The sequence below is a fragment of the Alosa alosa genome, chromosome 6 (assembly GCF_017589495.1).
Source record: "Alosa alosa isolate M-15738 ecotype Scorff River chromosome 6, AALO_Geno_1.1, whole genome shotgun sequence".
Taxonomy (NCBI): domain Eukaryota; kingdom Metazoa; phylum Chordata; class Actinopteri; order Clupeiformes; family Clupeidae; genus Alosa; species Alosa alosa.
This window is the reverse complement of record NC_063194.1, coordinates 1,045,729-1,061,887: the sequence shown is the minus strand read 5'-3', so window position 1 is coordinate 1,061,887 and position 16,159 is coordinate 1,045,729. Positions and strand designations below refer to the sequence as shown.

At 42.5% G+C, this 16,159-nt stretch overlaps 1 protein-coding gene across 1 annotated transcript in view; it reads left to right on the top strand.

Moving 5' to 3' along the window:
• LOC125296836 (alpha-1,6-mannosylglycoprotein 6-beta-N-acetylglucosaminyltransferase B-like) overlaps positions 1–16,159 on the top strand; it is an 82,543-nt gene that overhangs the window by 65,380 nt on the left and 1,004 nt on the right. The window contains 5 exon segments of the mRNA XM_048246940.1: positions 634–789; positions 1,111–1,257; positions 2,313–2,429; positions 14,105–14,179; positions 15,222–15,493. Coding sequence (XP_048102897.1) covers positions 634–789; positions 1,111–1,257; positions 2,313–2,429; positions 14,105–14,179; positions 15,222–15,493 — 767 coding nt within the window.

The window sequence follows — 16,159 nt, the reverse complement described above, 5'->3', positions numbered from 1 at the left end:
CTCAGCATTGTTTTTTGTATTGTACAGTATCTCAACCCATGTTGTTTTTTGGCAGTAGCCAAAACAAATCCAGCCCACTTACCTTCACAATTTAGATTTGGCCAGGGTCATTGAGTTCGTGGCTACCAGATTTGTATCTGATCAGCAGTCGCTGAAGTGTGTCCAATTTGTTTTCGTTGCTGTGAACAAGCTGGGGTCATTGTATGAACTCATGCATGACTCCGTTAATCTTAACCCTAATGTTCTACTCTGACTAGCGTGAGCCCCCACTAGCCTGGCTCCACCCTCCTACCTACTTCCGCTCAATTTTCATTTCCCTTCAGTACGTCATCTGGGTCTGCGGGTTTTCTCCTGCAAAGAGAGATCTGCAGGTCCAATCAGCGAACAGGATGAAACATCTTGTCCCATGTATACTGTAGATAGACCCTTTCAATCTGTTCCTAGAGGGTTTCCAGTTGAAACATTCAAAACTAACGCAGACTTTTAAACAAAAATGATTTGGACTTCACCATAATGCTCCACATCAGATGAAAGCATAATGCCGAAACGTTGATAAAATTAAACTTGAAGCACAGATAGTTCTGAGTGTGCCACGACACTTTTTTCTTGACTCAACGCATCTCTGCCTGGCAGGGAAAGGACAACTTCCTGGCCATCCTGAACCGCTACATGGAGATCCACGGCACTGTCTACTACGAGTCACAGCGCCCCCCGGAGGTGCCGGCCTTCGTCAAGAACCACGGCCTGCTGCCCCAGCATGAGCTCCAGCAGCTCCTGCGCAAAGCCAAGGTGTCTGCTCCCTCTCACAGGGCTTTCAGCCACGCCAGCTGAGGCCATATAGAGACCAAGAATGGAATTAATGTGTGTGTGTGTTTGCGCGTGCGTGCGTGTACGTGCGTGTGTGTGTGTGTGTGTGTGTGTGTGCGTGCGTGAGCATGCATGTGTGTATTTTTACCAGGTTTTTAAATGTATATATCTTTTTTATTACGTGCAGATTTTCTGTGATGTGGTTACTACTGAGTGTGCGTATACATGCTGCGTGTGCTTTGATTACCCTGAGCTTGAGTAGCTTTATGTCTTTTCCTGATCATTCTCTCCATCTCCTTCCAGCTCTTCATTGGCTTTGGCTTCCCTTACGAAGGGCCAGCCCCTCTGGAGGCGATAGCCAATGGCTGCATTTTCCTCCAGCCCAGATTCCAGCCCCCGCACAGCTCCCTCAACCATGAGTTCTTCAGAGGCAAGCCCACATCAAGAGAGGTGAGCTCCCCGCACAGCACTTTCATGTGCTACCGTCATTTCCCAACTATTGCAAAGTATAGCATATATAAGTGTATATATACTCTTTTGATCCCGTGAGGGAAATTTGGTCTCTGCATTTATCCCAATCCGTGAATTATTGAAACACACTCAGCACACAGTGAACACACAGTGAGGTGAAGCACACACTAATCCCGGCGCAGTGAGCTGCCTGCATCAACAGCGGCACTCGGGGAGCAGTGAGGGGTTAGGTGCCTTGCTCAAGGGCACTTCAGCTGTGCCTACTGGTCGGGGTTCGAACCGGCAACCCTCCGGTTACAAGTCCGAATTGCTAACCAGTAGGCCCCGGCTGCCCCAAGTTTCTTCAGCTATGAGGTTAATACACGGGGGCAGTTAATATGGTTTTAATATAGTTTTGTTTCTTTTAACTTGCATAAAACACTGTCCTGCGGCTTATACACAATGCGGCTAATACACAAGAAATGACGTACTGTAATGTTATCGTATGGCGCTAAGCTTCTGTTGTGCAACTGTGTTTCTGCATGGCAGCCATACTCAGACATTTGATTCCTCTGGTATCTCATTCCTCTGAGAATGTCTGGTGTTAGCCAGGCTAGTCATTTGCACTAATTTACAACAAATGAGGTTGTGGTAAGTCACAAAGAGTTCAGACTGTCTCACATTTTCTTTATACTGTTTTGCATTGGCTCGCATTATATTTAATTGGCTTTGTACTTTATTTAACTGACCTAGTTTTTTGATGTTTTGAAACGTACTAGTTTAATGCTGGCTCTGCACCTTCAAATAATTTTAACCCTGAAATGTGTTGATTAAGTAAACGTCATTATTTGATTTACTTCTCTGAAGTCGTTTATTTAGCAGTTTACAGCAAATGAGTCTCAATGAGATATAGATAAGTCACAAAGCGTTCAGATTTTCTTCATACTGTAATTCATTGGCTTCGTATTGCACAATGACATATAATAGAATCTGCAGATGTCATATTGATATTGACAGTGGTCCTAAACAGTGACGTTCTATTCTTTCTTTGCCAGGTCTCTTCCCAGCACCCCTATGCAGAGCAGCACATCGGGAGGCCCCACGTTGTGACGGTGGACTTCAACAACTCTCAGGAGTTTGAAGCAGCCATCCAGAAGATCATGAGAACCAAGGTAATCTACCAGTGCCATGAAGCCTTCAAAAACTATCTTTGAATGTTTGTTCATTAAAGCCATAGTGATATCATTGGATCCCGCTAGAGTAATTCACACAGTCCCAAATGACACTACAGGACTTGGTGACAAAGGTATATGCCAGGCGATATCACCATGACATTACGCTGCTGAAACAAGCCTGTGGTAGTTCACCCACCTAGCCTTCCATGTGATGATAGTCGCCACGGCAGCATTCTGTTTGTATGCGCAGATAATGGTTTGTGTATGGATCGGATGTAAAAATCCCAGTGGTGGTAAGGGCACCACAATCTGTCCCACCCAAGTTTGGATCAAATTCTCCTGTAGTTGTGTCTTGTTATTTCCCTGCCTTCCCCAAGGCTGTCTCAAAAACATGTCAAATATACACCTGGCTCTGTGACAGACAGGTCACATCAGGCAAGTAACTGAAGCGTTGCGTTCCTGGAGCGTAAAATAGTTTTAGAAGATTGGTCTATTTTTTTTTTTTTATGAATGCACCGCTATCACATCTGGTATACCTGTAGCTAGTTCCGTTGATAGCGGGAGCTAATTGTTGCAGGTCATGCTCCATGAAATGAACGCTTCAGTTACTGGTGTAGCCTGGCTGTGGGACTTCTCAGGAGGAGATACAGTAGTCTTATCTCTCCCCGCTGCAGATCTCAGCGGTCTGCATAAGTGAATTGTTTTTGAAATGAAGATACAGCAGCAGCAAAGCCTGAGCACACACACACCTGCGCTGGGCTTGGGATGGGCAGCCTCAACATGCGCGCGCGCGCACACACACACACACACACACACCACACACACACCACACAGACACACAGACACACACACACACACACACACCCACACACCTGCGCTCTTCTGGGCTGGGCAGCCGTAACACACACACACACACACACACACACACACACACACACACACACACACACACACACACACACACACACCTGCGCTCTTCTGGGCTGGGCAGCCTTAACACACACACAGACTTGCGCTGGGCTGAGCAGCCTGAACACACACACACACACACACACACACACACACACACACCTGCGCTGTGCTGGACTGGGCTAGGCTCACCAATGTGCCAGCCTTCCAGAGGTGCCCCTGCCTACTCCACCTGATCGATGAACTCTACCTGTGGAGGAGAGCGGTGCGTTAATCACCCGAGCTGGGCTCGATCTGTCGCTAGCACAACAAGCAGGCCAGATCAAACCATTTCCGCTCGCTTGCTCTCTCTCTCACACACACACACACTCCCTCTCTGTCTCTGTCTCTCTCTCTCTCAAATCAAATCAAATCAAATGGTGCTTTATTGACATGAATGAGTAGTTGCCAAAGCTACAAGTATAACATGTTAATAATCAACTTTACATAAGTATTGGTATAGAGATAAAATGAAATAATGAAAGGAAAGTAAAAAAAATATATAATAATAATAATAATGAAAGGATAAATGGTAAATGGTATTAAAAGGACAGTAATAGCTTCAGCAATAGTGCTATACTGTAGGAAAAAATAGAAATAAAACAAATTTATTATTGTAAACACATTATTTGCCTACACTTGCAGATACATCTACATAAATCAATTTGAGGTAAATAGCAATACCTAATATCAAACATAGTATTTACATGTACACAAAGGGGATAAACTCATCAATATGCCACATACATGAAAGTTACAACTTTTCTCTTGTTTTATGGCAGGTCATAATATAATCTGCAGCTAGGCATGAACAGTTTGGTTCATCTCCCAATAATATATATAGTTTTCTTTGTGGAGATAGATTTTCAAATTCTGTTATATGCTTTTTGAATTCAGCAAAAAAAATGTCCCTTATAGGTGCATATCTGATGCAATTAAGAAGGAAATGTTCCTCGTTTTCTACATCATTTATGCAGAAGCTACAGTTCCTCATATGTCTAGGCACTCATGTTTGTCTATGTCTACCAGTTTCAATGGGTAGGCTATGGTCACTGATTCTGTATTTTGTCAGTGTTGTTCTTTTCTTTCTATCTTTGATGTCATTTAAGTATGGGGCTATACAGTAATTTCTGTTCAGGGTTCTGTATATATCTAGTTTGTCATTCGTTTTTATTTCTTCCATCCAGAATTTAGTATAATGCATCTGATTTGTGTTGTCAATTTCTTTCAGTATAGATTTTGTCATGTGACTTAGGCTGTTTATGTTATTTTTGTTTGCAATTTGGAATAAGGGGTCACACTTCTGGGTAAGGGACTTGTGCTTGAAAGCCTTATGGTGGTATGTGCCAGCATTGTTTTTTGCCAGATGTAACCAAATTTTGGAGGCCCTTTTGTCGATGTCGATAAGTAAAGGGAACCTCCCCAATTCAGAGCGGCAGGCCAAGTTGGATGATGTTCTATGTACACCCAAGACATCTTTACAGATTTGTAGGTGCAGTAACTCAGTTGGGCCCTTATCTCACTTTTTATAATCAAGCCCGTACAGGGGTCCCCAAATCTCACTGCCATACAGAGCAATAGGCTTGATAATGGAGTCCATAATCTTGAGCCAGAAGTTAGTTGGTGGATTGAATTTATTAAGCTGTTTTTTAATTAAGAAATATGTCCTTCGTGCTTTGTCAGCCAGGTTTTTTGATGCCAGATTAAACCTTCCTGATGATGTCCTAAATAGTTATAATGTGATATTATGGCAGTTTCCCCAATTTTAAAATGGGTTTCTTTTCCTGATTTCTTTTGAAAAAAACATTATTTTTGTTTTGTCAGTATTAATAGGTAATGCCCAATTTTTGCTATATGTTTCGAGAATGTCAAGGCTTTCTTGTAGACCTGCTTTTGATGGCGAAAGTAAGACCATGTCATCTGCAAAGAGAAGGCATTTTATATTTGCGCTGTCAAGTACAAGTCCAGGAGATGTTGATTTGTTGATTGCTACAGCTAGCTCATTGATGAAAATATTAAAGAGTATTGGACTTAGGCTGCAACCTTGCCTAACTCCTCTACCCTGCTTAAAGAACTCTGTTCTGGTGTTATTCATTTTAATACAACATGTATTTTCTTGGTATATGTCTTTTATTATAGAGTAGACATTGCCTTTTATACCACTCTCAATAATTTTTAGTAGCATGCCCTCGTGCCAGATGGAATCAAAGGCCTTTTTAAAATCAACAAAGCATGCATAGATCTTTTCTTTACTTGTTTTTTGTACATACTGTTCAGTAAGTGAGTGGAGGGTATAGATGTGGTCGGTGGTTCTAAATTCAGGAAGGAAGCCTATCTGACTTTTGCATAAAATGTTCTTATTATCCAAGAAGGTAAGTATTCTTGTTTTCAGTATATTACAGAAAATGTTACCAAGAATACTCGTGACACAGATCCCACGATAGTTATTTGGGTTCATTTTATCACCATTTTTGTATACTGGGGTTATCAATCCTTGGTTCCATACCCATAATATCCTGTTCTCATAACCAGGTTGAACAGTTTAAGGATTGCTTCTCTTGTCAGTGGAGTTTTTGTGCCATATCTTCCAAAAGGTGTTGGTGTCAATGGCCTCCTCAATTTGTTCAAGCTTAGATATAAATTTAGATATATAGCATATATTTAGCTTTTGTTGACCTCAAAAGTGATTTGTATTGTTTTAGAGCATCTAAGTACTTCAAGCGTATATCTTGATTGGGGTCTCTATGTTTCTTATTTGAGAGTACTCTTAGGTCGTGCTTAGCCCTAAAACACTCATGATCAAACCATTTTTCCTTTGAGCATTTTTTCTTTCTTGGTTTTTTCATTTTTTCTATGATGCCTGACATATGGGCAATTTTCAAGAATATATTGGTTAGTTCCTCAGCAGCAGAGTCGACACTAGATCTTTCATTCGTGAATTTAGAGAATAAGAAAGTGAATATCATGTTTTCTATGTGTATACTGTTAGATATAGCTTCATACTTTGACTGACTGTCTTTTTTCCATTTGTGTTTATAAAGAATGGGGAGCATTTTTTGGTGTTCATTTTGGACTGGTATTATGTCGATGTTCAAAAGAATTTTGATTTGACAGTGATCTGACATTGGTAGTTGTGGCATGACCATGAAAGCTTTTATCTTTCTATGTGGTAGATCTGTTAAACCATAGTCTATGACACTATTACCTAGATGGGAGCAGAATGTATGTCTTCCTAGCGAGTCCCCAGATGTTCTTCCATTTAAGATGTATAAACCAAGATTTTTGCATATATGCAATAGTTGTTTCCCACTTTTGTTAGATATGTCATCAAAACTTTCTCTCATAGAAGGGAACTCTAAAGATCCTGTGTTAAACACATTTCTTCCAAATATATGGTCATCTCCTTCTGAACATATATAATCCAGTTCTTTCCCAGTTCTGGCATTAAAATCTCCACAGAGGAGGACTGATCCTTTGGCTTGGAACTGCAATATTTAATTTTGGATATTTTCAAATGCCAGTTCATCCTAGTATGGGGAATTTAGGGGTAGCATCCGGATCCGGCCCGCGAATGAATTATCTATGGCCCCCGGGATGATATTTGGTTAGTAACCAAATATCCACAGCCACAGCCACCGGCTGCTGTTTTGCGCATCAATACTCCATTCCCCACAGCCACAGCCACCGGCTGCTGTTTTGCGCATCAATACTCCATTCCCCACAATGCAACGGTAGCCCACGAACTCACTGCGGCGCCGCAAGTGGGCCTCGGCTTAATTATGCTGCTTTCAAGATGTCTCGTAAATGTCTCGTAAATCCGCCGCCCGAGTTGGAAAGTGTAAATTACCCAGCTTTCTTGCGGCATTTTGGGCAGGCACGCCCACTTTACCTCGGAGTACTTGAGGGTTTCCCCCGAGGTGGACGTACGACCTTACAACAAACATGGCTGCGCCCATAGTTGAGATGAGATGGCATGTATTTTTTTTGCATATGTACTGTGTTGGTCATGATTTTGATTTTAAATTTGATGTAATGCTCTTACACACTAGATTACATTGCTGCTTCAATCCGGTCACCAATTCATGCATTGCACGGTCTTGCTGTGCCTGCAATACAATGTAACAATTTGTTTTCCAGCCGTTTAGCTAGAGGCTACATGTAGCACAAAACAATAACAATGACTAGCCTCCTGCTAATGCCCCTCGTGGCTCGAGAGAAAGGCGTTCCTAAAGCCACTCATTGGTACATGTTGTACGGGTGAGTGTACGATGATTTACGAGACATCTCGAAAGCAGCATTATTCATCAGTATTCAGTCAGGGCAGATGTCAACTTTCAGCTACCCCCCTCCCCAGTGTTGTGCCTGAGCGCGTTCATTGAACGAAAGTCACTTTCGTTCATATGTATTTTGAGCGAACGTGAACTGAGCGTACTGTATTTGGGCTACTACTGCCTGATGAGCGTTACTGTGAACTTCGTTCATTCTGTTGTCTGTGAAGCGCACGCTCTTTCAGTTTAACCGTTGAATAGGGTGCCAGATTTCTACAGAGCCTTCCCGCGAAAACCGGCTAAAACACACCGTAAAAAAAAGGCCTTAATATGGCAGCATGCAGGTCACCATTTGTCAAACTATGGGCGCGGTCCGCAATGTGGACAATGGTCTGCAGAGTGAAGTTATTCGGTCCATCGTCTGATAATTTGCTGCGCAATTGGTCAAGGAGCCGCGGACAGAAAAAAGAAAACAAACATTTCTGCAATTAGTAGGAAATGTTAATTTGGTGTCATCAAACATAGAGGCATAGAATTAATTCGTGGTATGGCGTTTATTCAATGCATGCGTATTACTGCGTTGGTAGCAAAGCTAAGCTTTTGGAAGGCTAATTATGAAACGACATTTAATAGAACGGCGTGGATTTATGCAACTTCCATAAAAACAGAGCACAGACTATATAAAACACTGTTTGGCATTAAGTATTAAAGTCAGCCAAAAGCTATTAATTAGTCTTAGTTAAAGATAGTTAAAGATCTCCAGATCAGTGATTTACGCATGATCTGATCCGCCATTTACCATTCACACAAGCTGGTATTGTGTCTCCTGAATCCTTACATTCAGGCATTCAAATTAAATGTAATTAAATAACATATAAATATTCTATCAGTGTATGATGCTTGCATGAGGGAAACATCCCAAAACAACAGCACCCATATAACTGCTGTTGTTTTGAGAAGTATTTCTCATGCAAGCATCATGCAACAAGGCAAAAACAATGAAACTATTGTAGGCCTAATTATATTTTACATTAGTAAAGCAGTACTCTGATGTGCTTTTATGAACAATCTTAGCACTTTAAACATTGACTGTTTTGAAGTGCATGTATAGCAATATAGTATAAAAATAATAATAATTGTGATATCATTATGATAATTTAATGGGGGGTGGGAGGAGGGGGTGGGTTCATGTAGGTCGGCCCTATGACCCCAAAGTATGCCTTGACTGGGCCTCAGGTCAAAGTAGTTTGAGAAAGGCTGATGTAGACGACAAAGCAGCAAGGAGGCATCATATGATCATTTAAACAAGTTTTATGACAAGGTCGGTGAGGATGGGAAAAATCGTACATTTGTGCAAACTTTGCCCGCACTTCAGTCACAGTCATTATTCATTTGGGGCAGCCGTGGCACTCTGGACTTGTAACCGGAGGGTTGCCGGTTCGAGCCCCAACCAGTGGGCCGCGGCTGAAGTGCCCTTGAGCAAGGCACCTAACCCCTCACTGCTCCCCGAGCGCCGCTGTGGTTGCAGGCAGCTCACTGCGCCAGGATTAGTGTGTGCTTCACCTCACTGTGTGCTGTGTTTCACTAATTCACGGATTGGGATAAATGCAGAGACCAAATTTCCCTCACGGGATCAAAAGAGTATATATACTTATACTTATACTTATACTTTAATCATTAAATAAAATACAGTACACATCTTGGTTCAATAGGTTACGTGCAGTCATTTTAATATGTTGAACCAGTCCGGCCCTCGGCTTGTAGCAAATTTGTTTTTTTGGCCCTCTAATGTATTTGACTTTGACATCCCTGGTCTATATCAAAAGCGGTTGTTCACTTTGTGTGAATGACGCTATTTTCTGCGTCTTTTTTTTATTCCAACCATGGGCACTTTGGAGCAGAAACGAGAACGCGCACACATCCTGAATTACTTACACCTGGCTTGACATAGTCGCTCCTACTCATCCTGGATTGGCATTAGTGAAACGAGTTGAGCTAGGATGACCAGACAACGCTATGTCAAACCTCGCTTTATCACTTATCTTGGATGTCTTAATTCTGCCTTTGTGAAATACCCCTCGGGTCCCAAAAGCTTGAATTTGGTTGCTTCAATGGCAGATCAGGACAATCTTAATCAAAGGTTATGTATCATCTGTCAAGAAGATAATAAATTGCCTGTAACATGTGAAAAGACAGGACGTGAGAGGATCAAACAAGCTGCTAAAATCTGTGATGTGGTTACAAATCGTATCAAAACTCTGATGGGGGATGATGATGAGGATAATGATGATAATAGCATGTTTGTTTACCATAATACCAACAAATGCTACAAGTCATACACTAATTCTCGTAAACTGACATCTATTGAGAAGAAAAGAATTGAAGAATCTAAGGTGTGTGAGACAGAAGATGAGGCTTCTACAAGTGTTAAATTCACAACAACCTTACGAAGAAGTGTTACACCTTGTGCACCTCCAAGTTCTGACAAGGATGCAAGAACATTGCCCTGTGTTATACTGTATGTGGATATATGGAACACAAGAAATGTTGTGACAAGTACAGAATTTGTGAGTATGATGGTGCAAAGAAACTCATTGCTGCAGCAAAGCATAACCAAGATGTAGTTTTCACACGAATTGCAGATCGACTGAGGGACGGTGAAGATAGCTCTATTAAATCAGTCATATCAGCAGATTTATTTTGCCACAATCTCTGTCGCCAGAACTACATGCGAAAATATGAACGTGCCATCAAAGCCAAAGTACTAGAGAAACCAGCCATTACCAACATTAAGCAGGTGCTATTTGCTCATGCTCTTTCATATATTGACAAGCTTTTGGCAAAGGGAGAGTGTTGCACTGTGAGTGATATTGTGGAGTTTGCGTTGAGCCTGTTGGGAGAAGGCGAGGTGCTTACAAGTACCTTCCAGACCCGTGATATGAAAAAGCTGATCCTTGATCACTATGGAGAATTGGTCACAATCGCTCCCAACAGTAGGATAAATGAATCTGACATTTTTTTCTCATCTGACATTAACGCTACTGACTTGGCCATCAAGCTGAATAATCAGGACATAATGAGAGAGGCAGGCACAAAGTTGAGAGAAGTGCTCCTGGAAGTTGATTTTGGTCTGCAAGACAGCTTCCAAAGCAAGACGAGAGCCAACGGAACTGCCATCAAAATGTCTGAAGCCCTTACCACCAAGTCTGCTCACAGTATGTAAGTGTGCAGGCAGGTGTGACAATCGTCGATGTGGCTGTCGTGCTGCTGGAGTTTCATGCACCGTATTCTGCCATGGAAAAATCATCCTGTAAAAACCCATCCCACTAACATGCTTGCACACATACAGTACACTTTGAGAGAAATCAGTATATGGTATATTTGGTATGATGTTATTTTGTATCACTTTTATTGCTACATAATTTTATTTGCACCCAATTGTTTTAATTTATATCATTGCATTAACTCCCAATTAAAATAAAAGTTTAAAGGGGATGTTTATAATTGTTACGTTTCTTCTCTTCATGTCTTCAATGTTAAAAACAATATTAGCAATTAATGCTAAATGTCAGATTTAGTAGAATTAGACTTATTGCTCTCTGTTTTTTATTCCTGGCCAAGGTCTTCAGAATAGAAAAATGACCTTGACCATTACCTTTTAAAGGAACCGTATGTAAGAAATGTATTTCAATTAATCATAAAATGGCCCTGATATGTCACTAGACATTAAGAAATCATGTTCATTTAAAATACTTATATCACTGACAACAGTAGTCCGGCCAGGATATTGTCATTTAAAAAGTGAAGTTGCAGCCCTCAACTGATGTTGATGTTGTCATATTGTGTTTTGGCCTGATGCGCCACCCTCCACCTATCTACTAATCACAAAGTCAATAGTGTTTCGGCATCCGGGTTGCCAGCTCTGCCAGTCAGAGTGAAGGGGAAGGGGATACACTGCTCTACAGTAATTTGAAAGTGATTGCAGTACCAGTTTTGACCACAATCTTACATATGGTTCCTTTAAGGTCATAAATCATCCAATATGGTCATAACAATATCAGAAATGAATTCCAGATACCATAATACGTCTAAATGGAGGTATTACATGTGTATATATTCAGAAACAAAAAAGTTGAATTTTCATCATAGCCGATGGCGGCCATATTTGATTTGACCAGTGCGCAATTCGTGGCACTATGGCGGACCCACTAACTCAGTTCAAGTGATAAATTCCCCTAACACCAAATTGCGAACGGGTCTGCAGGCCAGGTACTGGATTATTCTGGAAATCTACAAAGCAAGCAAATATTTTTGTTTTATTTTGGTTTACATATTTATTTACTACGGTGTGTAGGGTGAAAATATGATCGGAAATGTGATCTCTTTCTCTCTGTCTCTCTTTCTCTCTATCTTTCTCTCTCTCTTTCTCTCTCTCTGTCTCTTTCTCTCTCTCACTTTCGCTCGCTGGCTCGGACGCACACGCACACGCTTACACACGCACACACACACACACACACACACACACACACACAGACAGATAGATAGAGAGTGTGTGGGGGGGGGGGGGGCAGACACACACACTCTCTCTTTCACACACACATACACACACACACATACACAGATAGAGGCAGACACACACTCTCTTTTTCAAACACACACACACACAGAAAGAAAGAGAGGCAGGGAGAGCAAACAGCTATAGAGGCCACTGCTTCACAGCAGGGTGTCTCTGACTGAACTTATGAGGATGATGGAAGCTTCGTCTGTGTGAATGATATTACTGAATCAATGTCGTGAAAAGAAAAATATGCACCATTAAAAAAGTAATTTGTATGTCAGGGAAACTACTGCTGCAAAACCACAAAATGTCTCTTTGGTATTGGTCTTAAGATTAAAAGGACAGAGACGTCTACAAGGGTAGCATGAAAAGTATGGGTTGTGTACAGGATCCCTGCTGCACAGAGGAGTAGTGGTAAAATAAGAGGTGGGTAAACTATGAATTCTGTGATCAGAGTAAGGTGGATTGTGCCATGCGGTATCGGATTTTTGATGTTTGATGATGGTAGAGGTTATTGTATATGTTTATAACAATACCAATGGTATTAAATGATTCCTAGATTGTTGATGAGTGTACATATTGTGAATGTGGATAATACAGGGTAATTTTTTAATGTTAAAAGTTGAAATTGGTGGATAAACTCTAATAAGAGATGGATAAACTCTAATAAGAGGTGGATAAACTCTAATAAGAGGTGGATAAAGTGTGTTTACTTGCGTTTAGCCTCCACGTCATCCCTGCTGCTGTGTGGAGGTGTGCACAAGGGGAGAATATTCCCATGGGCGAGTTTGGCTCACTAAAGTTAAGTAGGCAAGCACCAACTGAAATGGATTCTTTTAACAAGAATCAGGGGAGCTGTAGTGTGAGTTGGCTCATATGCTGCCTATGATGGTAGTTTTGAGGGCAAAAGATTCCTTCGAGAAGTTCGGATCTCAGTAGTGAATGTCAACTGAAATGAATTCCTTTGACAATATGACAATTGATAAGACTTTATCTCGGTGCTTTGTGTGTGTGTGTGTGTGTGTGTGTGCGTGTGCGTGTGCGTTCGGTGCTTTGTGTGAGTGTGTGTGTGTGTGTGTGTATGCGTGCATATGCGTGCATATGCCTCCCCTTTGTACAGAAAACGCCCGAGGCAAAGCTCACTCCGGAATAGCTGATGAGGCGGTTGATACACTTCATTTGAGTCAGATGAAATAAACTAATAAGAATGAAAATAAACTCCAAACGGGATCATTTGTCATGTTAAATGCCACAGCACTTACAGGGCTTCTCCTCTGTAGCAAGGCCAGGAGGCTCCTTCCATTACTAGTGAGAGGGTCTGTTCAGACGAAGCCAGATCACAACAGACACTTCACTCACGTCTTCTTGGTCCTCATTGAGCATGCAGACCTCCTCACTCAAATAATCATACACAATTTAACCCAGTGCAAAAAGGCCCGGCAGCAAAATTTGACACTTATTATTCATTACATCTTTCATTATATGGGACATGACTGAAACTCCGAGTGAGCTGAGAACCAGGGAGTAAAAAGCAATGAGGGGTGAAGGAGGGAAGTGGTCCAGAGCAAGCGTTGCCATCGCTAAGGCCTGTCTGAGAGACGATAAGACTCAAACGATGCATGATGAAGTGGATGTTATTTACACTCAAACCCATTTTCTAGTAAGTTGATCTAATCAGGTTTCGCTCTGAATTGAATCGATATGAGGGCAATTAAACCATAATGCATATGACTTTGTAGCAATCGGGTGCTGTGCATTTATTCTCAATCATGGTAATGGGTTAGGCATACACATTTACCATATTGTTACCTGTGACTGAAGTTAGAAAGCTGTGTTGATGGAGGAGGTGATAATAATGAGATTCATGTGTGTGTGTGTGTGTGTGTGTCTATTTCCAGGTGGAGCCTTACCTGCCCTTTGAGTACACCTGTGAGGGAATGCTGGAGAGAGTTAATGCCTACATTGAGCATCAGGTAGGTTCTCCACACACGCACACACACACACACACATTCAGAGATGCACAGTATGTTTAGCTATTTTGTGAGCTGTCTGTTCCCATGGAGTGGCCTGACAGCCAGAGCGAAATGGGGAAATAGAAGCCAGTGACCTCTTCTGATCCCTTTACCAGCCTCTATCTGAGACCTGTCACACACTTTATCACTGTCACACGCGCACACACACACACACACACACACACACACACACACACACACACACACACACACACACACACACACACACACAGAGAGAATTTAAACACTGTTTGTCAGAGCCTGGCACCCACAGTGTGTGTTCAGCCTACTGATCCAATACTGATTTCCATCCCTCTGTCTCGCTCTCTCTCACACTCTCACTCTTTCTATCTCTCTGTCTCTCCTTCACAACCAGACACACAAACACTTTTACACACATGGACACACACACATGACCAGGGGTCAGTGCATTCGCTGCCGGTTCTGTTTGCCCGATGAGTATGTGGAGTGGAGAGAGCTGGAGGCCGGTGCCTGCCCCAGGCTAGTGGAGCAAGAGCAGCCTGAGTTCCAGCCCGCTATATGAGCTCCATGTTCTGGGTGGTCAGACCGAGATGCTGCTGGGCAGAACAGTGGAGCCCCCTGAAGTCAATACCAGACTGTCTTACGCTTATGCAACTGAAAAAACAATGTTATTTTGTGTGTCCAACTTTAGCAAGAGTTATGATGATATAATCAGTATTACGTTGAGTATATCCTGTAACCCCTGTTACTGTGTACTGTATGAATTTTACTGTGTACTGTATGAATTTCCATTTTACCCAGCAAATAGAAAATACGTATTTTGGCGTAGTGCCTCATACGTCTGTACAATAAAAAGATATGCAAAGATAAACAAGCATCACAAATCACAATCACATCTTTGTAGTTCAGACTTTCTTTACTTTTATGTTGAAGAACCAGATGCATGGGTGGAGAGATGTGACTGATTGTTTGTCAGTTGATTGATCACAAACACATGTTGCCATTCTCTACTCTGCTTTAGGACTTTTGCCACCCTGATGCCCCGTTTCCCCCTGTGAACGCCTCAAAGTCCTGGCCGGGCAGTCCCCCCAGCCCCTTCATGCTGCTGCCCAACACGAGCACACTGGTCTGGGCCCCCAACGTCACAGCGCCGCTCTGCTGGCCACCGCTCTCCGCCATGCTGCTGCTGCTGGCCCCCGAGGGCCTCTCGTGTGTGCGGGCGTGCCAGGAGGAGAGTCTGGTGTGTGAGCCGGCCTTCTTCCCGTATGTCAACAACCTGGAGGCGTTAAGCGGGTGAGTGGCCTGTGTGCGGGTGAGGCAGTGAGTGGAGGCAGTGAGTGGCCTGTGTGTGGGTGAGGCAGTGAGTGGAGGCAGTGAGTGGCCTCTGTGTGGGTGAGGCAGTGAGTGGCCTCTGTGTGGGTGAGGCAGTGAGTGGCCTGTGTGTGGGTGAGGCAGTGAGTGGCCTGTGTGTGGGTGAGGCAGTGAGTGTCCTGTGTGTTGGTGAGGCAGTGAGTGGAGGCAGTGAGTGTCCTGTGTGTTGGTGAGGCAGTGAGTGGCCTGTGTGCAGATGGAACTGCATCTGTGTACGTGTGAATGAGTGAGAGTACCTCTTCTTCTAGCGCTACCAACAGCTGGCTAAATCTAGCACTTACCACTTTCCCAGCACTTTCCCCCTTATAGAACTGCCACTTGACACTATGCGAATAGTACTTATTGCTGCTCTAACATGTCCTTGTCGCACTGTACCTTAGTTGTTTCCCTTTTTTGTATCTCTTTAGATAAAAACATCAGATAAATGACTAAATGTAAATGTAGTTGAATGTGTACACGTATACTGTACCTTTTTTACATCCAAAGTGCTTTACATGCATGCAAGGAGGACTCATTTCATCATCAGTGATGTGTAGTGCCCACATGCTTAGTTGGCCGTGCTCTAAGTCTCTAAGTCTAAGTCTATAT